The sequence below is a fragment of the Prionailurus bengalensis genome, chromosome D1 (assembly GCF_016509475.1).
Source record: "Prionailurus bengalensis isolate Pbe53 chromosome D1, Fcat_Pben_1.1_paternal_pri, whole genome shotgun sequence".
NCBI lineage: Eukaryota > Metazoa > Chordata > Mammalia > Carnivora > Felidae > Prionailurus > Prionailurus bengalensis.
This window is the reverse complement of record NC_057346.1, coordinates 102,549,654-102,573,984: the sequence shown is the minus strand read 5'-3', so window position 1 is coordinate 102,573,984 and position 24,331 is coordinate 102,549,654. Positions and strand designations below refer to the sequence as shown.

Here is a 24,331-nt window from a genome sequence, read left to right as displayed (position 1 = left end):
ATCAGCTCCTGGCAAGTGATTGAAGTTATTCCAGAAATGCCAACTGCCCGTGTCTATTAATATCACTTAATTCCCTCTTACTTTGAATTCCTTGGCATGGAAATTAATGAGCGTTGACTATGGAGTCAGACATCGCTGGGTATGAAACTACTCCAGCATTTCCTATCTGTGACATCAGGCAAGTTGTTTGGCCTGCCTAAACCCCAAGTTTTTCATCTGTAAAGTGATATTAATTATAGGTCTTGCCCCAAGGGGTTATTATGAGGACTAAATAGACTAATGCCTATGAAGGGGGTAGCTCAGTACTTACTGCTTGGTAGATGTTCTTATGTTTTGAAAATAATTTTGATAATTCAGAGCTAAAATATAGAAATTATTTTCATATATATGACAAATTTTTCCTTTCTATCAAATTAGAAAGAATTACATTCATATACTTGTTTCCCTCCCCTCCCTCCCTCTCTTCTTCCCTCCCTCCCTTCCACACATCTTTGTTGTCTGCCTCCAACAGATCAGGCAGTTCCTACTCTCATGGATATTGCAGGCTGGGGTAGAAGACAAACAAATTAATGAATCACACAAACGAATGTACAATTTTACCTGTAGTAATTGTTACAGAGTGTATAACAATAGGCCTTGACTTACAATAGGCCTTTAGTATGGAGGCTGCCCTGAGATCAGCAGGTGAGTGGCAGGTAACCAGGAGAGAAGAAGTGAGGGCAGGGAGGGTGACAGAGGGGTTCAGACACTGGGCTTAGGGGCAAAGACCCCCTGTAGCAGAGCAAGTGTCATGACTGGAAGAAGCCACTGGGGCCGAAGCAGAGGGAACAAGGGCCAGTCTGGTACAAGGTAGGGGAGGGCAATGGGGAGGGGCCAATGCAGGCATAGTCTGTTGGCCATCTGAGGGTTGGCTCTTTATTCCAAGAGCCATGAAAACCCATTGAACAGTTTCAGGTAAGGCTGTAATTCAATTCTCAGGAGTCATTTAGTTTAAAGATGCAGCGGGGCGCCTGGGTGGCGCAGTCGGTTAAGCGTCCGACTTCAGCCAGGTCACGATCTCGCGGTCTGTGAGTTCGAGCCCCGCGTCAGGCTCTGGGCTGATGGCTCAGAGCCTGGAGCCTGTTTCCAATTCTGTGTCTCCCTCTCTCTCTGCCCCTCCCCCGTTCATGCTCTGTCTCTCTGTCCCCAAAATAAATAAACGTTGAAAAAAAAAATTTAAAGATGCAGAAGTCTGGCCTGGCTTCATTCAACGGGCTATAGAGCAGAGAGGACAGAAATGAAATACCCTGAGGACTGACCATTTAGATTCTCCCTCAGTGCTCAGTGTTGTGGGAAGCTGTGAACGTGACAGGCCTTGGTTCTCCTCCAAGAGGCTTGTTGAACAGGTAATAAAATGTAGTCACATTCCTCACCAAGTGCAAATACCTGTCAGCACAGGGTGAGGGAGAGAAATCAGTTGAGATAGTTCATGAAAGTGACTACTATGCTGACTTGGGACGCCTTAAGCAGGTTAAAGTTTACCCACCATACATTTTTATTCTTACCTAGCAACTTGCTTGAGCTAATTTCACATGTTTTCCCTACAAAATGTGTCAAAATCTCCCAGACGTGTTCAGTCCCACAGTAACCAACTCCATTCAGACAACTGCCAAGTGGTCTGGTCTCAACACAGAGAGGGATTCCTTTGAGTTACTGAGTCTGTCCAGGGAGAAGTTGACTTGCTATTTCTAGTGACCAGGAGGAGAAACAGGACTTGAGCACCTCTGGGGGTTGGACCAGACGAGGCAGAGAAAACAACCACTGTCCCCCACACCCACTTGCAGCCCTGATTTCCGGCAGGAGAAATCACTTATAGATCCACCAGTAGGTGGAATATGGGTTATGGCCATATCCATTAGGGCTTATATTACAAAGAATCATAAAACCAATAAAACCTTTCTTCCTTTCTATCCTCTGCTTAACTTCCCTGTTCAATATTATTACCATTTCAATGTTCCTCCCCCCCCAACCAGTTCTTGCTTTCCTGGCTTTGACATACATGGTTAACTCCCCTGGACCTGTGAGTCACTTCACATACTGTCCTTCATTGCCCCATCTTGTACCTCTCTGGCCCCTGCTCCCTCTGCTTCAGCACCAGTGGCTTCTTTCAAGTCATAACACTCACTTCTGCCACAGGATCTGTGCTCCTGAACCTGGGGATTTAATTAAGAACAAAGAAAAAGAGTATTTTGCAGGGTTTGGAGTAAGGGAATGAAATGCTTCCTGGTAGCATTTCAGACAACAGATAAATCCCTAATGCTGATTTGCCTGGAGCTGCAGATGGAAGTTTATACTGTTTGCTTTCCCTCCTCACATCTAGGGTGAGCTCCAATATGACCCCATGAACAGATGAGCAAAAGCACCAAAGCCAGACATCAGTATGGTCTTGAGAGTGTCCACTCATCCTTCTAGCATTGAAACTCTCTTATCTTAAGAAATGCATAACTCGGTGCTAAGCTTGGAAAATGCCTTGACACAGCCTGGAGCCTACATTACAGAAAACAAATCTCTTTCCTTCATCAGAGTTACTCAATAGCAAGGCACAGTATTTCCGCTCTTGTGGGTAGGAATTAGGCAAATCAGTCTTATACTCAGGACCAGTTTACGCTTTAGCAGAAGGCCAGTAATGCTAAAATACGGAAGCTTAACCTCCTGTGTCAGTGGATATTGGGCCTGGATGTAGGGAGCTCCTTAAGAGATTTTATAAGTTGGAAGAAAAATACAGACCATAATTACACATATGCCATTACAATAAGAAAAATCCAAAGTGAAGATTGAAACATTTAAGGAGACTTTAATGTTAATTATGTTTAATTTTTAGAGAAAAAAGAGGCTCACACATTTAAGTAAGGAATAAGCAAAAATTTGTATGGTCAACAGAAATTTCTTAAATACACCATTCTCTTCTAAGGGCAACCGTGCTGTTTTCCCAAGTGTCCATCAGAGGTCTCTCTTTTGTCCCACTTCTTCTTATACCCAGTTTCTCAGTAAGACTTTTGCCTGGTTCCCTTGCATATGCCCCAGTGATGGAGATGATCTGATTAGGTCTATTAGTAGGACTAAGTTCAAGATTCTATAGAAGAAATAAAGAAAATTAGCTCCCATTTCCCTTTTGGTACCCTAACCATCTTGTGTTTCCATTGCTTTGCAATTGCAGAGAAAACCTTCAGGGAAGGGGTTATCATGTGCCCTTGGGGTTCACACTCCTGGCACTGCACGTATGCCTATGGCACCAGCAGCTAAGAAGGAAAGAGCTCTTGCACATTCATTAACCCCCTTCAGAGACACAGCTACATGTGTGCCAAGGTTGATGCTCTGCTTCATGTTTCATAGTAAGCATCCATCCAGAGGGCTGCAGATTTCTTCAAGGCCCTGTGGGAGAGGTAAACAAAATCATCAGTAGGTGAGACTTTAATGTAAGAGGAGCTGCTCCATGGAACATGTGCACTTTTGCTTGGTTCAAGGCAATGTTTTCATTTTCAGCTATATCTGAAAGACGTCTTTTCTGTTGTCCAGTGGAGGGAATCAAATATACTGCATTGATTTTTAGCAGATGAATTCACCTTTTATTTAGGGGGGAGGTTGAGTTTTTCTTTCATTTTATTCTCTTTTGTGTCCCAAACCATTAACTGTCCTCTTCTCTAGCATTAAAAAAACTTCTCTGAGTCTCTCTATAAGATAACGCATATACCTCTCTACGAACTCATCATGTGTTCTACCCACCATCATGCTTTATAATGTGAAAGATGTTTTTCTAGGCTCTGGGGATACAGCAGTGAGTAGGAGAGACATGAGACCGACCTACATGGAGTTCCTGGTTTGGTTTGGGAGACATATATATCTAGATATACATATACACATGTGTATATGTATATCTAGATATATATGTCTATGTCTATGTATATATATATATATATTATTATAATTTATTGTCAAATTTGTTATCATACAATCTGTAAAATGTGCTCTTGGTTTTTGGGGTAGTTTCCTGTGGTTCATCGCTTACATTTAACACCTAGGGTTCATCCCAACGAGTGCCCTCCTCAATGCCCATCCCCCATTTTCCTCTCTGGGGAGACATTTATTAAATAATTTATTACCAACAATGTTATTTAATCATGATTGTGATAAAGGTAAAGTGAAGAGAAGCAGGTGCTGCAAGAGCAGGTGACAGACTGAGTCCTGGGGTCAAGGGAAGACCAAGATGAGGAAAAGGCATTTATGAATCTTGGGGAGGGGATGGAAATTGACAAGGTGATGTGAGGGGAGGGGGCAGACTGGAAGAACATTCTAGGCAAAAGCCAAGGGGCAAAGGACAGAAAATGGCAAGGGGCAGGGAGTTCTGTAACAACTGAAGAGAGGTTAGTCCTCTGGAGGACAGAAAAGGAAGATGGGAGCGGTGGAGAGTCTGAAGCTGGAGAACCATTCCAGGGGCAGATCAGGCCAGATCTGATCTTGTTGGCATCATTCAAGACACTGGTATTTTTTTTCCTAATTCTAAAAGAAAGAGAAACTTATTAAACCCAGATCATGGGCTGTTAATGTTCTCTAGGGGGCTGTGAATGTACCACGATGAGCACAGATTTTCAGTTCCTGCAGGCTTCTCTCCTCTTGGTCGGTTCCCCTACCCCCCAACCCACACACTTATGTCCCTGGACCCTGTAGGCATCTAAGTTTGCAACTCTGGGCCAGATGATTTGAAAGTCCCTCCCCGTACATAAATTCTAAACCATGTCAAGGTTCTGTGGGGGATTCAGAGACAACACACAGTCCTGGTTTTAAGAAGCTTGAGATTTAGTAGGGTAGTGAGACATTTTCACTAAGAAGTATCTTGAAGGCAGTAGGTAAATGGTAAGAATTGTTTATTATCATTGCATTGTTGATGTTTCCTGAAGGGTCTCATGTCCATGCTGGACATACAGATGCCCCTTAACAAAGAGTTGTTGGGTAAATGATTCACAAGCCAGTGAATAGTCTGGGGACTAGCAGTGAGAGGGAAATGAGAGCTGTGAGCTGAGAGACTCTGTAATTACCTGACAATATCTCCAAATGCTTCCAACATGGGCTTATTCACATACTGTAATCCATGCTTCGCACACAGTGACCTCACCAGGGGTGCCACCTTGTGATAATTATGGCGTGGCATTGTGGGAAACAGACTAGGGAAAGAGAAACAGGAGATATAAAACTTAGATCAAAAGAAGAAGTTTTTGTTCCCCTATTACTAGATAAAACTCTATTAGCAATGTAGACATTGTACAATACTTCTCTAGGAAGCTCAAAGACTCTTGCCAAAGCATTCTAATCTTATCTCTGCATGCCCTGTGGGTGGCTAATGTTTGGGAAGACCAAAGAGACTTACCTCTATAAAATATATTTATTCTGAGACAGGTGAAATGAAAGTATGGGGTTTTCTACCATTTTGAATTACCTGGAGAGTTGGAGATAACTTCCCCAACCCCAATTCTGTCTCTGTCTCTTTCTGTATATACATATATCTCCTGCACAATGAATAGGTGAATATTAGTAAGTTTTAATCAAGGCATATGGGGAAAAGTTCTAGGAGAAAAGTAAGAAGAGAGGTGGGTTTTACCCAAGGCTTTCGCTAATTAGCCAGATGAACTTCTTGGGTTTTAACTTTCTCTTTGATGAAATATGAATAATAATCTTTCTTGTTTTGCTGAGATTTTAAAGGACTAACGAGAGAAAGGATAAGAAAATCCCATGAGTAGGTATAAGATCTTTTTCCTTCTCTGCCTATCATAGATTTGGCTTAGATGAAATGAATGTGGAAAGTCTCTTCCTTGAATATTCTGGAGAGATTGACTTTCAAAGTATTATCATTTCCTCTTTCTTTGGTGCCTATCTAACTGCCTATTGGTAAAGTATTTCCAGATCTCACTTGGAAATTGCAGTAGGAACTGGATTTAATTGTTGATTATTTTAAACCTCAGCTCCAAAGATGTAGATACAGATTAATATTCAAATTAAATCTTAATTAAGTTTCAACACAACTCGGATACACAAATGTCATGATTTTTCTTGGGTTTTGCCAACAAACCACATGTAAAAAAACAATCACGAATTCCTAAGTCCTTAGGAATCCAGAAACTGAGTCTTTGGTATTTTTTCAAGATCTTTCTCCATTTACTCACAATTGTTACACCTCCTTTCTTTCTTCCTTTCCTTACCATTGATGTTAATAGAATTGAGAGAATTCTGATTCATTTTTTCCATCAGAAATCCTGAGTCTAAGGCTTGCTCTGGAGTGTATGGGGGGGGGTGGGGACTGTTATAAGTTACAGCCTTTGCCTTTTATCATGAACTGTTTCCATCACTTACTGGTGCTCGATCTGAAAGTTCAGGTGCCCAGTGAACCAGTCATTGAAAATGGACTGTTCAACATTACAGGTGGTCAAGACCTGCAAAGAAAAAGGTTAAATTAGACGTAAGTAAGCCCAAGTGTCAAAGGAGATGTTTATTTATTCCCCAGGTGCCCGGGTGGTTCAGTCGTTAAGCATCTGGCTTTGGCTCAGGTCATGCTCTCACAGTTCATGAGTTGGAATCCCACATTATGTGAGCTTGAGCCCCACTTCGGGTGAGCATGAGTTCCGCTTGAGTGGCCCCCATTTCTCTCTCTCTTTCTCTCCCCCCCTCTCTCCTTCTCTTTCTTTCCCTCTGTCTCTCTCCCTCTGCCCCTCCTGGGATTCTGTCTCTTTCTGCCCCTCCCTCACTTGTGTGTGACCTCTCTCTCTTTCAAAAAAAAAAAGATGTATATTCCCTTAATAAGCTAATTGTTCAACAAGTTCCTATTTTGTGTAAGAAACTAAGAGGGATATAAAAGATACACAGTTCCAGGTCTCAAGGAAATTATAATTTAAAAAGGTGCTAAGATATTTTGCTAAGAAGTTTATACAAAGCAACAGATATAAAGAAGTATGTATGATTTGAAGGGGCTAAGTCACCATCAGCCCTTGGATACAGAAGGCTAAAGTGTCATAAATGAGGACTCTTGCAGATGGGAAGTGGGATTATAGGATTTTGGTAGAGATTGTTGGGGTTAGAATACCATTTCCATAGAGTACATATGAAGGACTTCTAAATGGGAAGTGAGGCATTCAATTGTTCCAGCCACAGATTCTGAGCATAGAAGTGCATTTCAGTTTAAGCAGTTTCCTTTACAATCTAATGTATTTTATTTTATGAACTTAAAACCATTATCCTGAGAAGGAGTTCATGGGCTTCTCAAGACTTTCAAAATTAAGAACCCTTATGAATATCATTTTGTTCAGTGCCTTTTTTTTATTATGAAATTTATTGTCAAATTGGTTTCCACACAACATCCAGTGCTCATCCCAACAGGTGCCTTCCTCAGTACCCATCACCCCCCCACACCCCCCATCAACCCTTAGTTTGTTCTCAGTTTTTAGGAGTCTCTTATGTTTAGGCTGCCTCCCTCTCTAACCATTTTTTTTTCTTCCCCTCCCCCATGGTCTTCTGTTAAGTTTCTCAGGATCCACATAGGAGTGAAAACATATGGAATCTGTCCTTCTCTGTGTGACTTTTTTCACTTAGCATAACACTCTCCAGTTCCATCCAAGTTGCTGCAAAAGGCCGTATTTCATTCTTTCTCATTGCCACGTAGTATTCCGTTGTGTATATAAACCACAATTTCTTTATCCATTTGTCAGTTGATGGACATTTAGGCTCTTTCCACAATTTGGCTATTGTTGAGCATGCTGCTAAAAACATTGGGGTACACGTGCCCCTATGCATCAGCACTCCTGTATCCCTTGGGTAAATTCCTAGCAGTGCTACTGCTGGGTCACAGGGTAGGTCTATTTTTAATTTTTTGAGGAACCTCCACACTGTTTTCCAGAGCGGCTGCACCAGTTTGCCTTCCTACCAACAGTGCTGGAGGGTTCCCGTTTCTCCACATCCTCTCCAGCATCTATAGTCTCCTGATTTGTTCATTTTAGCCACTCTGACTGGCGTGAGGTGATATCTGAGTGTGGTTTTGATTTGTATTATCCTGATGAGGCATGACATTGAGCGTCTTTTCATATGCCTGTTGGCCATCCAGATGTCTCTTTTTTCACTGGGTCTCTGTCTGGTTTAGGAATAAAAGTAATGCTGACTTCATAGAATGAGTCTGGAAGTTTTCCTTCCCTTTCTATTTCTTGGAATAGCTTGAGAAGGATAGGTATTATCTCTGCTTTAAATGTCTGGTAGAATTCCCCAGGGAAGCCATCTGGTCCTGGACTCTTATTTGTTGGGAGATTTTTGATAACTGATTCAATTTCTTCGCTGGTTATGGCTGCTCAAGCTTTCTATTTCTTCCTGTTTGAGTTTGGAAGTGTGTGGGTGTTTAGGAATTTGTCTATTTTTTCCAGGTTGTCCAATTTGTTGGCATATAATTTTTCATAGTATTTCCTGATAATTGTTTGTATCTCTGAGGGATTGGTTGTAATAATTCCATTTTCATTCATGATTTTATCTATTTGGGTCATCTCCCTTTTCTTTTTGAGAAGCCTGGCTAGAGGTTTGTCAATTTTGTTTATTTTTTCAAAAAACCAACTCTTGGTTTTGTTGATCTGCTCTACAGTTTTTTTAGATTCTATATTGTTTATTTCTGCTCTGATCTTTATTATTTCTCTTCTTCTGCTGGATTTGGGGTGTCTTTGCTGTTCTGCTTCTATTTCCTTTAGGTGTGCTGTTAGATTTTGTATTTGGGATTTTTCTCGTTCCTTGAGATAGGCTTGGATTGCAATGTATTTTCCTCTCAGGACTGCCTTCGCTGCATCCCAAAGCGTTTGGATTGTTGTATTTTCATTTTCGTTTGTTTCCATATATTTTTAAATTTCTTCTCTAATTGCCTGGTTGACCCATTCATTCTTTAGTAAGGTGTTCTTTAACCTCCATGCTTTTGGAGGTTTTCCAGACTTCTTCTTGTGGTTGATTTCAAGCTTCATCGGATTGTGGTCTGAAAGTATGCATGGTATGATCTCAATTCTTGTATACTTATGAAGGGCTGTTTTGTGACCCAGTATGTGATCTATCTTGGAGAAGGTTCCATGTGCACTCGAGAAGAAAATATATTCTGTTGCTTTGGGATGCAGAGTTCTAAATATATCTATCAAGTCCGTCTGATCCAGTGTATCATTCAAGGTCCTTGTTTCTTTATTGATCCTGTGTCTAGATGATCTATCCAATGTTGTAAGTGGAGCATTAAAGTCCCCTGCAATTACCACATTCTTATCAATAAGGTTGCATATGTTTGTGAATAATTGTTTTATATATTTAGGGGCTCCCATATTCGGCGCATAGACATTTATAATTGTTAGCTCTTCCTGATGGATAGACCCTGTAATTATTATATAATGGCCTTCTTCATCTCTTGTTACAGCCTTTAACTTAAAGTCTAGTTTGTCTGATATAAGTATGGCTACTCCAGCTTTCTTTTGACTTCCAGTAGCATGATAAATAGTTCTCCATCCCTTCACTTTCAATCTGAAGGTGTCCTCAGGTCTAAATTGAGTCTCTTGTAGACAGCAAATAGATGGGTCTTGTTCTTTTATCCACTCTGATACCCTATGTCTTTTGGTTGGAGCATTTAGTCCATTTACATTCAGTGTTATTATTGAAAGATATGGGTTTAGAGTCATTGTGATGTCTGTAGGTTTCATGCTTGCAATGATGTCTCTGGTACTTTGTCTCACAGGATCCCCCTTAGGATCTCTTGTAGGGCTGGTTCAGTGGTGATGAATTCCTTCAGTTTTTGTTTGTTTGGGAAGACCTTTATCTCTCCTTTTGTTCTAAATGACAGACTTGCTGGATAAAGGATTCTCGGCTGCATATTTTTTCTGTTCATCACATTGAAGATTTCCTGCCATTCCTTTTTGGCCTGCCAGGTCTCAGTGGACAGATCCGTCATGAGTCTTATCGGTCTCCCTTTATATGTTAGAGCCTGTTTATCCCTAGCTGCTTTCAGAATTTTCTCTTTATCCTTGTATTTTGCCAGTTTCACTATGATATGTTGTGCAGAAGATTGATTCAAGTTACATCTGCAGAAAGTTCTCTGTGCCTCTTGGATTTCAGTGCCTTTTTCCTTCCTCAGATCAGGGAAGTTCTCAGCTATGATTTCTTCCAATACACCTTCAGCACCTTTCCCTCTCTCTTCCTCCTCTGGAATCCCAATTATGCATATATTATTTCGTTTAATTACGTCACTTAGTTCTCTAAGTCTCCCCTCATACTCCTGGATTTTTTTATTTCTCTTTTTCTCAGCTTCTTCTTTTTCCATAATTTTATCTTCTAATTCACCTAGTCTCTCCTCTGTCTCTTCAATCTGATCTGTGGTTGCCTCCATTTTATTTTGCAGCTCATTTATTGCATTTTTTAGCTCCTCCTGACTGTTTCTTAGTCCCTTGATCTCTGTAGTAATAGATTCTCTTCTGTCCTCTATACTTTTTTCAGGCCCAGAGATTAATTTTATGACTATTATTTTAAATTCATTTTCTGCTATATTGCTGAAATTGTTTTTGATCAGTTTGTTAGCTGTCGCTACTTCCTGGAGTTTCTTTTGAGGAGAATTCTTCCGTTTCATAATTTTGGATAGTCCCTGGAGTGGCAGGGAACTGCAGAGCTCTTCCTCTGTTCTGTCTGGAGTAACTTGCGTTGGTGGGCAGGGCTGCAGTCAGACCTGATGTTTGCCCCCAGACCACGGCTGGGGCCACAGTCAGACTGGTGTGTACCTTATCTTCCCCTCTCCCAGGGGCAGGACTCGCTATGGAGTGGTGTGGCCTCTGTCTGGGCTACTTGCACACTGTCAGGCTTGTAGTACTGCTTCGATGGGATCTGGTATATTAGCTGGGGTGGATCTGCAAGGTGCACAGGGGCGGGAGGGTCAGACTCAGCTCGCTTTGCCTTTGGTGGTCCACTGTGGGAGGGGCCCTGTGGCACCAGGAGGGAGGCAGACCTGTTGGAGGCATGGATCTGTAGAAGCACAGCGTTGGGTGTTTGCACGGTGCAAGCAAGTTCCGTGAGGGGAACTGGTTCCCTTTGGGATTTTGGCTGGGGGATGGGTTAGGGAGATGGCACTTCCCAGGACCTTTGTTCCCCACCAAGCTGAGCTGTGTCCTACAGGGCTCAACAACTCTCCCTCCCGCTTTCCACTCTCCGAGCAGAGCTGTTAGCTTATAACATTCCAGATGTTAAGTCCCACTGGCTGTCTGAACACACTCCGTCCAGCCCCTCTGCTTTTGCAAGCCATAGTCGGGGGCTCTGCTTAGCTGGTGGGCTGCCCCTCCACCCTGGCTCTCTCCCGCCAGTCTGCGTAGCGCTCACCATCTCTCCGCCCTTCTTACCCTCTTCCATGGGCCTCTTGTCTATGCTTGGCTCTGGAGAGTCTGTTCTGCTAGTCTTCTGGTGGTTATCGGGGTAAATTAAGCAGATGTGGGTGGAATCTAAGTGATAAGCAGGACGCAGTGAGCCCAGCGTCCTCCTATGCTGCCATCTTCCTCAGCAATCTATTCAATGCCTTTTTAATGTTTAATTCCAGTTGGGGTTGTTGCCATTTTGAATGTTATTTTCGTGGTTGTTTTATGTCAATGTTTCTCAAAGTGTATTTTGGAGCACCTTAGGGTTCTCTAAGATCCTTTCAGGGGACCTGCAAGTCAAAACTATTTCTAAGATAGCATTTGCCTTTTTAATTTCCAATCTCTCATGCTTGTACACTGGATTTTTTTCCAGAGGCTTCTAAACATGGGATGGTATCATCAGTCTGATGTTTAACATGTATTGGTTTTATTTTTGTTATTTTAGAGTTAATTAATAAATAGGTGTTTTAAAATTCTCAGTTTTAATTTCAAATATAGTAAATATAAATGGATATAACTTACATAGACAAAAGTTCTTTGAGGTTCTCAATAACTCTTAAGAGCATAAGGTGGTCTGTGACCAAAAAGTGAGAACCAATACTCTATGTCCGAAGGGAAAGTCCACTGAATTTGGGAATGAGTTTGGAAAAAGAAGTGGTATAATGACTGGATTTTCCAGTTAATCATGGCATGGCCACTGGAAGGCTTAGGAAGCAGGGGTATTCTGTACTGATCATAACTCTGCTAATCCTTAATAGCATGTTCAGAGAGCATACCATATCTTCTCTCTGGGGCTTTCTAGCTATACAATGAAATGGGGTGAATTTTAGGGTCCTTCTAGGTGTAAACTTAAATGTAATTCTAGGAGCTCAGATTCACTTGAAAGGTTGTGTTCTGTAGGGGACAGGTCAGCAAACATTTCTTATAATGTGATTCTCTCTGATAGTTACTCAGTTTTACTTTTGTAGCATGAAAGCAATCATAGATAATATGTAAATATAAAAGCATGACTGTTTCCAATAAAATTTAATTTATAAGAACAAACAGTGGGCTGGATTTGGCTCTTGGACTATAGTTTACTGATTCTTAAATATAAAAAATATTTATTTATTAATTTTGGGAAGGGGGAAGAGAGAGAGAGAGAGAGAGAGAGAGAGAGAGAGAGAGAGAGAGAGAGAGTAGGGGAGGGGCATAGAGAGAGGGAGAGAGAGAGCCTTAAGTCCAATGGGGGCTTGATCTCATGAACCATGAGATCATGCACTGAGTCGAAACCAAGAATCATGTGTTCAACTGACTGAGCCACCCAGGAGCCCCTTTACTGACCCTTTAGAGCAAAGGAGTCTAAAATCAGACTGCCTAGGTTTAAAACCTGATTTATACCACTTATTAACTGTGATGTCATACAAGTGACTCAACTTCTTCATCCCTTAATTTTATCATCTGTAAAGTGGTAATAATCATAGCACCTGTGTTATGTAGTTATATGCAAAGCAGGGGACAGTGCCTGCCTGCTAGCAAGCATTATGTAAGTATAAATTATTATTATCTGAGGTAGCCAGACTCTAAATCAGTATAGTCTGCAGGATCTTTCCCCAGAAACTCCACCATTACCTGAGCGCTGAGCCAGTCCCGGTTCTCCTCTTTGCTCATTCTCATTGGTATGTGGCTCATCTGGGTAACATATGTTACCCAGGGACTTTCAAGAAACCTTTCAGAGAATAAAAGGAGAAAGTGATGACTTCTTGGGGTGTTTCAGTTCCCAACACTGGGCTGGCACAACTGCTGGAAGATCTGGCTGAGCAACTGAGGAAATGGAAGGGAATCAAAGATTCCGATAAAATGGTGGTCATTTGTTTTCCTCTTTGGAGGCCGTTTATATGTAGAGACGACACAGTAGACTTTCGGTCACATAACCAATCTTGCAGCCTTTTGGAAGCAGTGACCCCCAAGTTTGTTGCAGCATTTGTGCAAGGATCAAAATATACCTAGAGCATATGCAAAGTGATAGACAGCCTCAGCTTTGCCATCAGATAGAACTTGGCTCAAGTTCTGGTGTGGCACTGCCATTAGCCCTTACTTGCTCTATAACTTTGATAAATGATTTAATCTCTCTGAGATTAATGAAGATGATGCTACCTACATTACAGGGAGGTGCAAGGATTAAGTAATAAATAATGTAAATAAAGTAAGATAATGCAGGTAAATCCTTTATAAAAGTGCATGATGCATAGTAGCTGTCAATATCTTTGCTATTATGTAGGGTTTAGAATCATAACGTGAAAGAATGGGAGAGGAATAAATTGGAAGTTGAAGACAGCTATTTAGTTGAGGGCATTTTGGTTTGGGGAATATCTGTAGCCGTAAAATAACATTAAAACTTTTTGTCTTTCCATTATTTTTGGCAAGGATTATGGTATCCAGTCAGATTATAATGTAAAGAATTTGGGGATCAGATGGAATTCTGCAACTTGGAATTAAGCATATGGGAATAAAAGGACAAGACTGGGCAAGTTCTTTTTTCCAAAGAACTCTTCTTATTGAACTATTTCAACTTAAAAAAAATTATTTTTGTGAAATGTCTCAGTTACAGAAAGGGCATGGTATCCCAATCTTCTGCTAATCAAAAATATCTCAGATAATGGAGGTAAGAGGATCATCTAGGTTACAGGAATAAAAAAAAATATTCTGGTTTCTTACTTGACCAAATATATGAGTAATATGGTTCCAAAGATTCCATAGAAAGGGCCAAATGTGATGAAATGGCGGATGTAAAAGCTGCTGACCCAGGCAATGTCCTGCAGAGAAAAGTGATTGACAGTTAAATGCCCTGGACACAATTTCATTTCCCCTTCACTGGTCTAGGGCCCTTTCATGAATTGGCTAAATCTTATGCCTTATTATTCAAGGAAGCTACATCTGGAAGGGGCCAAGCATTTTCATGCCCCCTTTTCTATCAGATCTATCTTCAGATGATAAATCAAATTACTCACCTCCCAATATCTTTGGAGGCACATCACTTTCATGGATTCCAGATTGAAATATACAGGCATGAGGAGGGGAGCCCAACTGAAAAAGAATACAAAAAGACAGACAACAAATGAGTAGAATGTGATCCCAATGCAAATAAGCAGGAGTCTATCTCCTTAACATGCTACTCCTGGAATGTTGCCCCTGAGAAGTGATGCAAAGTGGAGATCCACAACCACATCCTGGATTCCACGGGGCTCTTTGGGTCTCTGAGGTTGAACCAGGTTTTGGTTCAAGCTCTCAGGACACTAAGGAAGTGAAAGCTTTGAAGATTTGTGTCATTCTTATGGAGGCAACCCAGAAGAGCTTCTGCTGTGAATTTTCAAGCTTTCTCAAGGTCCATGGAATCTGTCAGCATCACAATCCTTACAATTGGGCCCTGTCACAATATGTCAGGGTAGCAGAAACACAGGAGCTGTACTCACTTACTGACCAGATGGTTATTTACCTGCTTCTTCTCCAGGACCAGGGAGGTTGCCTAGAGCACAAAGGAGTGTGTTGGAGTCCTTCTGAGTTTTGACAACTCTGTCCTTGACCAGACTTTAGTTGCATCCTCTTTCTCTGCTATGTCCAACGTTGGCCTCCAGACTCTCAAACTCTACATATTCTTAGCACAAATGATTTTGTTTATCCCTCACACTAAGATGCTTGAACAAACGTGAGCATAGTTTCTAACAGCTTAAGGCCATGCCTCTGGAATAACCCCGGCCTCCTTGCAGTTTTGCCTGAGAAAGTTCAACGTTGCCAAATGAATTAACTTTTTGTTCAAGCCAAAACTGACTAGAGACCTCAGATCTCCCTTTTTTTAGACTATTTATGTTAGAAAACTTACAATTGTAAAATTCTTTCTCTGTCTTTGAGACGGATCTTCGACAACCCAGAAATGTCTTTCTCAAGGATCTGGGAGTCATTCCTTTCATTTTTTTTTCATGCTTAGTTATTTTTGAGAGAAAGAGGGACAGAGTGGGAGCGAGGGAGGGGCAGAGAGAGAGGGAGACACAGAATCCAAAGCAGGCTCCAGGCTTCAAGCTGTCAGCACAGAGCCCGATGTGATCACAAACTCACAAACTGCGAGATCATGACCTGACCAAAGTTGGCCGTTTAACCGACTGAGCCACCTGGGCACCCCTGGGAGTCATTCCTTTGAATGAAATCATCCAGGATGGGGCCTGTCTCAGTCTCTCCATATGGAGGGTGGGAACCTAACTTTCATAAGCACCAGGCAGCAGACACAGATGGCTTAATCACACTGACCAACTCTCCCTCCCACCGAGGTCTCTTGGAAATTTCTTTAACACACCCAGTGTTTAAAAGGTCTCCCACCTTTTGGTTCAGCAGAATTGAGCTGAGTTTATACTGAAACCTTTTCCCTTACTATGGAAACCTGAATATAATCTGTCTTGTCACTTTAAAAAAATGTCCAGTTCTGTTTCTCTTTGACAGTTTGAGCATGATTTACTTGTACCTGAGATGCTAAGTTGGCATTTGAAGGAAAAAGACATAATGAAACAGCTCCAAAAGGCAGAGAGTTTTGTGAAGTGGGCTTCGTGTAGCGAATCCACAGCATTCGTTCATTCCTCATTAGTTAAGGGCATATTGCAGCACTACAGACAGGGTAGAAAGTTCAGAAAAGCAATTCCAACAGCTTTTATTATGTGAACACACTGCTGGTTAGCCTGGAGATCAGCTACCTTTCAAAATAGGGCACTGATGTCTTCATTCCTCTTTTTCGTCATGCAGAAAAAGAGAGGGTGACTTTCATAGAATGAGGTTGCAGAATTCCAGCAGTGGAAAGGACAGCAGTGGGAATTCACCCCCTTACCTCAAAAATAAGCCCACAGGCCATCCTGGTCAAGCATGTTACAAATGACTACTGGTGCCCAACATTGAGCAAATCAGATAAACTGCAACCCCATAACCATTGGCATTTGGGGCTAATTTCTTTTTTTAAAATATATTTATTTATTTAATTAAGTTAATTAATTAATTATTTAATTAAGTTAATTAATTAATTAACTAACTTTGTGTAATGGAATGTAATTTTTACTTTGTGAATGGAGTGTAATTTTTAAAATATAATTTATTGTCAAGATGGTTTCCATACAACACCCAGTGCTCTTCCCAACAAGTGCCCTCCTCAGTGCCCATCACCCATTTCCCCTCTCCCCCACCCCCCATCAACCCTCAGTTTGTTCCCTGTCTCTTATGGTTTGCCTCCTTCACTCTCTGCTTGTAACTAATTTTTCCCCTTCCCCTCCCCCATGGTCTTCTGTTAAGTTTCTCAGGACCTACATAAGAGTGAAAACATACGGTATCTGTCTTTCTCTGTCTGGCTTATTTCACTTAGCATAACACTCTCCAGTTCCATCCACATTGCTACAAAAGGCCAGATTTCATTCTTTCTCATTGCCAAGTAGTTCTCCATTGTGTATATAAACCACAATTTCTTTATCCATTCATCAGTTGATGGACATTTGGGCTCTTTCCGTAATTTGGCTATTGTTGAAAGTGCAGGGCCAGATAATTTCTTGTTGTTAGGGGCTGTCTTGTGCATTGCAGGGCGTTTAACAGAACCACTGGCTCCCTGGGTGCCAGTATCATCTTTCCCTTCCACTGTGTTGTCCCAACAGGGCAGTATTGTTTCTGGTTGAGAGCTACTGATCTATAGGAAATGTTTGGGAACTTCTGATTTTGTCTTATGTCTCAAACTGTAAGCATATGTTTTAGGTGGGCATATTTTGGAGTTCCATGAAAACATTTTTTTTGAGCTGTCATGAATTTGATTTTGGTTAAGAGGAAAGCATTTTTGCTTATGATATTTTTTAAATATATTTTTAAAATTATTTGTTTACTTTTGAGAGAGAGAGAGTGAGAGAGAGAGAGACAGAGAGAGAACACAATCAGGGGAGGGGCAGAGAGAGAGGGAGACACAGAAGCAGGCTCCAGGCTCAGAGCTGTCAGCACAGAGCCGGATGTCAGGCTCAAACTCACAAACTGTGAGATCATGACCTGAGCTGAAGTCGGATGCTTAACTGACTAAGCCACCCATTGATAGATTGCTATTTATCAATATCAGAATTATGTAGCTACCCTATTTTCTTTCAGCTTGAACCCACATTCAGATCTATTTATATATATTCGTACATACATATGATTTTCACTACATTGGGTGCAACTATCATAAAAGATTTCCCGTGACTTGTGTTTATAAAGTGGGAGTTTAAACATTTGCAGGTTTACTGAAATTCAGAAGTTGGCTAGAAATACCACTGCACTCTCCAGGTAGAAACTGAACAGTGTGCTAGGTCTTAACAGTTATGCTCTTCTTGAAAGCTTTTTGGTATAAATGACAGCAGTTTAGAAATTAAAAACCCTTTATGTTACAAAATACACTTTGATTGATGGAAGGTTTCCTTTGTGTTTTAAAACATCTTTACACATGAAAAGATGCTCAACGTCACTCCTCATCAGGGAAATACAAATCAAAACCACACTCAGATATCACCTCACCCCAGTCAGAGTAGCTAAAATGAACAAATCAGGAGACTATAGATGCTGGAGAGGATGTGGAGAAACGGGAACCCTCTTGCACTGTTGGTGGGATTGCAAACTGGTGCAACTGCTCTGGAAAAGTGTGGAGATTCCTCAAAAAATTAAAAATAGATCTACCCTATGACAGAGCAATAGCACCGCTAGGAAGTTACCCAAGGGATACAGGAGTACTGATGCATAGGGGCACTTGTACCCCAATGTTTATAGCACTTTCAACAATAGCCAAATTAGGGAAAGAGCCTAAGTGTCCATCAACTGACAAATAGATAAAGAAATTGTGGTTTATGTATACAATGGAATACTACGTGGGAATGAGAAAGAATGAAATCTGGCCTTTTGTAGCAACGTGGATGGAACTGGAGAGTGTTATGCTAAGTGAAATAAGTCATACAGAGAAAGACAGATACCATATGTTTTCACTCTTACGTGGATCCTGAGAAACTTAACAGAAGAAGACCATGGGGAGGGGAAGCAGAAAAAAAAAAGAGAGGGAGGGAGGCAAACCATAAGAGACTCTTAAAAACAGAATAAACTGAGGGTTGATGGGGGTTGGGAGGGAGGGGAAAGTGGGTGATGAGCACTGAGGAGGGCACTGGGTGGGATGAGCACTGGGTGTTGTATGGAAGCGAATTGGACAATAAATTTCATATTAAAAAAACTAAACAAAACCCATCTTTACCATTGATTGTTCAAATATTGGCTTTCTGTAAAAAAATTATGTTAAATTTAGACTGTACTATGGTATCAATAAATTTTTCTGCTTGGTCAGTTTTAATTACTTTAAAAACCAAAATATGTACATACATACATACATACATACATATATGTCTCTGTCCACTAAAATATCTTCTGCAACTTTATGTGGACCATTGGAGCAACCATCTTTCTCTCACACAGTAGCTCTCAGGTGCCTTTTATTCCTAAGTATCTACGTCTTATGGCTTCATAATGTCAATGCTTTGGCATTCTTTTCCTATTTCTCTTTCCTCCCTATCCAAATACCACTATTCTTTTATTCTGGACAGGTGTTTAGTTTTTCTATGATAGTCTCAGATGCAAGTCTCCTTGATTGACTTCCATCCCTCCTGAAGCATCTCATGAGGTGCACATTAAAATTAAACTGCCTATTTGCTTTCCAGTTTTTCCTTTTCAGATGTTTGTCCCCAGGAAGTCTGAAATATGGCATGACGCTTTTCCAAGTCACAATAAGACATGGGCTGGTCTCTCTGTGAGAGCATTGCTGTTGTGCCGTCTGGCTTGACAACAGCTTGCTTCAGGGACATGGGATGATAAGGAAAGTGGCTCCAATGAGACTCACCCATGTAGAAATACAGGTGCTGCTTTTCATAGTCGATGTACTTGATTTTCATCTTGCCAAACTGAAAGGAGAGAGCATAAAACTAAAATAAGAGACAATACTTGTGGTCATTAATGCTCAAGAACATTGCTCTGTGTGTGTGTGTGTGTGTGTGTGTGTGTGTTTAAAATCTCTATGGAAAGAGCCATATGATCAGAATTTGTTGGCTGTCACACTTGAGGCACTAGAAGAACCAGAACTGGAATAAGAGGAAATATTGCAGCATCATTTTGCTTTAATTAACTGTGGGTAATTCTTACATTTGACTATGGGGATTGTGATTTTTTAAAAAAATTCCCATGGAAGCCATTTTGAAAATTTTTTGTCCTTCTATGGAGTGGAGTGGTGACCAAAAGGGAATATTTCTGATGAGTTTTTCTAGCTTCTCTTAACTATGGTGTTTAGAATTCTGCTTGAAGCTCAGTCTCCATGTCCATTCATTCTTTCAACAGATCTTTATCAAATGGTAATATGATAAAAGACATAGTCATTGTCCTTCTTATCTGTCCCATCTTTCCTCCTTTGTGTTCTCATTATGGATGTCACACTGTGATGAACTATTTCTAAGGTGTAATGATATTACATAAAATCTTAATGCTGGGAATTTGATTAATTTTCTAGGAATCTCCTTAGTTTAGTCTGTGCTCAGTGCATAAGAACAGCAAATACTCTGAGGGGAGGCATAGAGGTAATGGTTATATATCCTAGTAAACATACAATAAATGTTTAGTTGAATGAATGAAAATGAAGATTTATGTCTGCTCTATATTTTTACTGTATGTTCACTTGGACACAACACTATGGGCATTGTTTGATTTCTGCCTCTCCTCCATTTTGTTGATACCTCCCTTCCTGCATATAGACTTCTTTTCATACTTGGATAGTAGGGTTGATCTTTCCTTCTTTTAGTGTCATAGATAAAAAGAAATAGCATGTTGATGATGTAATAAGAGCTATTTGCAATTCCTCTCAAACTTCCAGATTTTTAAGTAGTGGGAAACATGGGGAAAAGAGCAGGTGGAAATTCCTGGGAGCTGGCACACCTAGATGGAGGACTGCTTTTGAGTCTCACTCCAAAGGAGGGCTGTAAGTCTTCTAGAACATGATCACAGGACCTGGAAAGTAGAATGTTTGAACAAAATGGTAGAAAAATTGGCAGTAAAGTGAGATGGAAGGAGAAGTTCAGGGCTCACCAGAACTATTTTTTAAAAATGTAAACAACTGAATTTTAGAGTTTAAATAATTTCAAGCAATGCCTCAGACAGTAGCTCTGAAACTCTATTACACGGAACTCTAAGGTCTAGGGACATGTCCCAAGAGCAGCTATAAAACTTAGGAGGTGACCTCCATCATTTGTGAAGAGGCAGCATGTATACTGAACATAGCCTTAAGGAGGTACTTCTGGGGAGGGGAAGCCTGCTTCATAAAATTCAGTTAAGACAAATCCTTCTTGCTCTGTGGGGATGATTAGAGAAATCAAAGTATCACACTTTTGTTGATGAGCGTAGGAGTCCACAAACATCAGAGAAGTCCAACTTATTTGTGGAGCCATTGTCAAAAGCAACTGATTTGTGATCACAGCCAGAGATTTTTTTTAAGTCTAGTCAAGAGATTTGTTTCCTAATTCAACTGGAGAAGAAGGTACAGTCTTCTGAAGCTGGGAAAACTTATTTTTAAAAAGTTACACAATTTTTGGTTTATGTAGCCCAAAGTGCAGGCAGCAACTGACAGAACTGCATATAAATAAAACCCCTTAGTTGTTTTAGGAAATAGCAGCCTCTTTCTAAGCACCTGACTCTCAGGATCTACCATTTCTCTAGAGGGGGGAGACCTTTCTGTAGTTACCCTTGTACCTCCTTCTTTGAAGTAAGACTTTCTCCTAAAACATTTGGTAATAGTCCTTTACATGATGATTTTAAGTTGAGGTTAAAAAAATGAACTGACAAATTCCGGAGTTGATTTTTTCTCTCCTTTCTCTATTGTTTATCAAGTCCAAATGAGAGGTGAGATGTCTAAGTATCATACAAAGCCCTTGGGCTGTGGCTCATGTATAAATGAACCAAATGAACACAAACTAAAAAACTCTAGTACAGCCTCTTCTCACTGAGCTAGAATTAGTTGAGATAACTAGTTATTCAGATACTTGTGATTTAGTGCTTATTGAATATACTGACATGTTTTTCTCTGAGAGAATGAATGTCTCCATATCCTCATTAAATTTTGGAGAGTCATTGCCAGCTTCAGTCATCTGGTTTCACTACTTAACAGCAACTTATGTTGCCTCTGTTGTAGTGGTGACCACTGGGCAGGGATCTGTTTGTCTCCAGGATTGCTCAAGCAGGGTGATACAAGTTACCATATTTCCTTCCATAGGAGGTTGGCGGCGTGTCATTTAAGACCATAGAATCACATGCTCCACATTTCCTTCTATTTGTACAGCCTCAAATTCAGTTATTTCATGTGTATATCGTGGACTCAAAGAAGGAGACATGCTCTGAGAAGGTGCTTGAAGTGGGAACCCCCAGCTCCATCTTTCTGGGACAAGACCATAGACATTTCCAGGAATCACTTTTGGGAACATTTCTTAAGTGCTCAGGAGTTCTAAACATACCTTGACAGGTTGCAATTCTCCAAGCAGGAAAAGTGCACCCATATCAATATCTGGGTCTTTGGGGTGGATGTTTGTCTTTACATGATGTTGGAAGTGTCGGTGATTCCACCAGGATGTTGACAGGCCCTGAAGAGAAGAGAGGGTTCATTAGCTGCAAGATATCTCTCCTGGGATGTCCTTCACTCTCAGAGTTTTCTGCATGCATCTCCAAAGTCAAAGTAAGATATCTGAGCTTCTGGAACTTGTTCCCTGACTGCTGGGTCACAGAATGGCCCATTGGACAGAGCCTTTCAAAGCCTACAATCAAATAATCATGGGATTCAGGAAAATTCATAAAATTCACAAAAACCTGTTCAGATGAAATGTTTTTCCATCCTTTTTTGGGGGGGGAATCCTCATTTTAAAAATTCTGAAGATAAGTAGGACAGAGAAAATCCTTATTTTACAAATAAAGAAAACTCATCTCTAAAACTTCAATTAGCTCTTGGGGTAAAATGGTCCTAGGAATCCTGCTTTCATGAATATTTAAATGAATCATGGATCTGAAATTATCTTGTAGGGGGCTTGGCTCACATTACTGCAAGTTCAGGCTTCCATGATCTCATATAAAGATAAATGAGAATAAAAATAATTCAATTGGCTCTGAGCTCAAATCATCTCTGATTAGGTTGTTTGTGATTTTCTCTCTCTCAATGACAGTGTGAAAGTTTTAATAGAGGAAGGATTTGGAAGCACATCAATATGGTTTCATATCCTGGATGTATAAATACTGCTTTGTGGTTTGGGTAAATTTCACCCTCTTTGAGCCTGTATTCCATCTGCAGTAAATATGATATAATGACATTTACTTCCATGGGTTGTTTGGGGGAGACAAGAGATGATGTATGTAAAATGTTGGCATATTGAGAAATTCAATTTCCTCTCCTTTCCCCTATTGCATAAATTATTACATAAGAATAAAGAGTATTTGTTTTTTATTGCATATTTGACATCTCTCAATAACTGGCCTAAACATGTTTTACATTTTCACAGTCCAATATGATAGCTACGAGCTACATGCTGGTTATTGAGCACTTGAAGTGTAACTAGTCAAATTAAGATGAGCAGTATGTGTGTAATATTGGATCTTGAGACTCGGGATGAAAAAAAGGAGAGTAAAATACCGTATTAAAATTTTTTATATTGATTACATGTAGAAATGATAATAATTTTGAACGTATATATATGTATATATATATATGGTGATAAAGTTAACTTTTGAAATGTTGTTGTTAGATCATTTAAAACGATTTATGTCAGTTTATTTTTTTTAAATTTTTTTAACGTTTTTATTTATTTTTGAGACAGAGACAGAGCATGAACGGGGGAGGGGCAGAGAGAGAAGGAGACACAGAATAGGAAGGAGGCTCCAGGCTCTGAGCCATCAGCCCAGAGCCTGACGCGGGGCTCGAACTCACGGACCGTGAGATCGTGACCTGAGCCGAAGTCGGACGCTTAACCGATTGAGCCACCCAGGCACCCCGATTTATGTCATTTTAATGTGGCTTGCATTATATTTCTGTTGGACTATGCGGATCTGGACACTACCTCCATGGTTGAGGGGGATGGGCATGTTTGAAAATCTGCAAGTGTTAGTACTGCCTTCCATAGTCCTTGTTGTAGAGTCCTCTCTTAGCAAACCCCTGGTGACCCCATCTCTCAGGAGCAATAGTCTCTTTTCACCTCTAACACTCCCTACCATCCTTGTAATGGAATCTCTCTTCCTCCATCCCACATCTATCTGCTAAATCTCATGCGTGAAAGGAAAATCACTTTCCAAACACTTCCTTTGCATGTCTCATGATATGTCAAACTGAACTTGACTCATCAATTTTTACTCCCCCTATGGGGTCCTCATTGCACTCTGCTCTTCTTGCATCTGACTGCATACCACCCACTCACTTTTACAGTTATGCACTTGCTCTTTTCATTATTTATTTTAAAGTATATCCCATGCATCAGACACTGAAACAAGCATTTGGAATATAGAGTTAGACATGATAAAATGGGGTTCCCATACTTATGAAACATACAACCTATGGGAGCAATAGACAAACAAGGACACTGCAATAAGCAGTGATTCACTTTGTTAATTAAATCCTCCGAGAGCCAACATTTTATCTGTACTCTTGCAGTCAATGACTATCTGTGGAAGTTGGTAATAGGAGAGACAAATTTTGATTTATGATAGGTCAGGGAGAAGATCTTGACAACTCAAGGTCCTGGAATTTAGAACAGTGATGGGAGTAATTGTGATCTAAAGCAGCTGGCTCTACCCTTACCCCTCGGTCTGGAAGCCACAATTACTGGCGGCAAGGGATAGAGTGA

At 40.6% G+C, this 24,331-nt stretch overlaps 1 protein-coding gene across 1 annotated transcript in view; it reads right to left on the bottom strand.

Moving 5' to 3' along the window:
* Positions 1–2,807: 2,807 nt before the first annotated feature.
* The window catches only part of LOC122483769 (fatty acid desaturase 2-like protein FADS2B), a 38,222-nt gene continuing 16,698 nt past the window's right edge, over positions 2,808–24,331 (bottom strand). Inside the window, exons 5-12 of the mRNA XM_043581139.1 lie at positions 21,965–22,090; positions 19,311–19,375; positions 14,408–14,483; positions 14,115–14,212; positions 13,029–13,125; positions 6,382–6,461; positions 5,073–5,198; positions 2,808–3,411 (exon numbers count right to left, since the gene is read on the bottom strand). Of these exons, the coding sequence (XP_043437074.1) occupies positions 3,360–3,411; positions 5,073–5,198; positions 6,382–6,461; positions 13,029–13,125; positions 14,115–14,212; positions 14,408–14,483; positions 19,311–19,375; positions 21,965–22,090 (720 nt within the window). The 3' untranslated portion in view covers positions 2,808–3,359. The remainder of the gene's footprint in view (positions 3,412–5,072; positions 5,199–6,381; positions 6,462–13,028; positions 13,126–14,114; positions 14,213–14,407; positions 14,484–19,310; positions 19,376–21,964; positions 22,091–24,331) is intronic.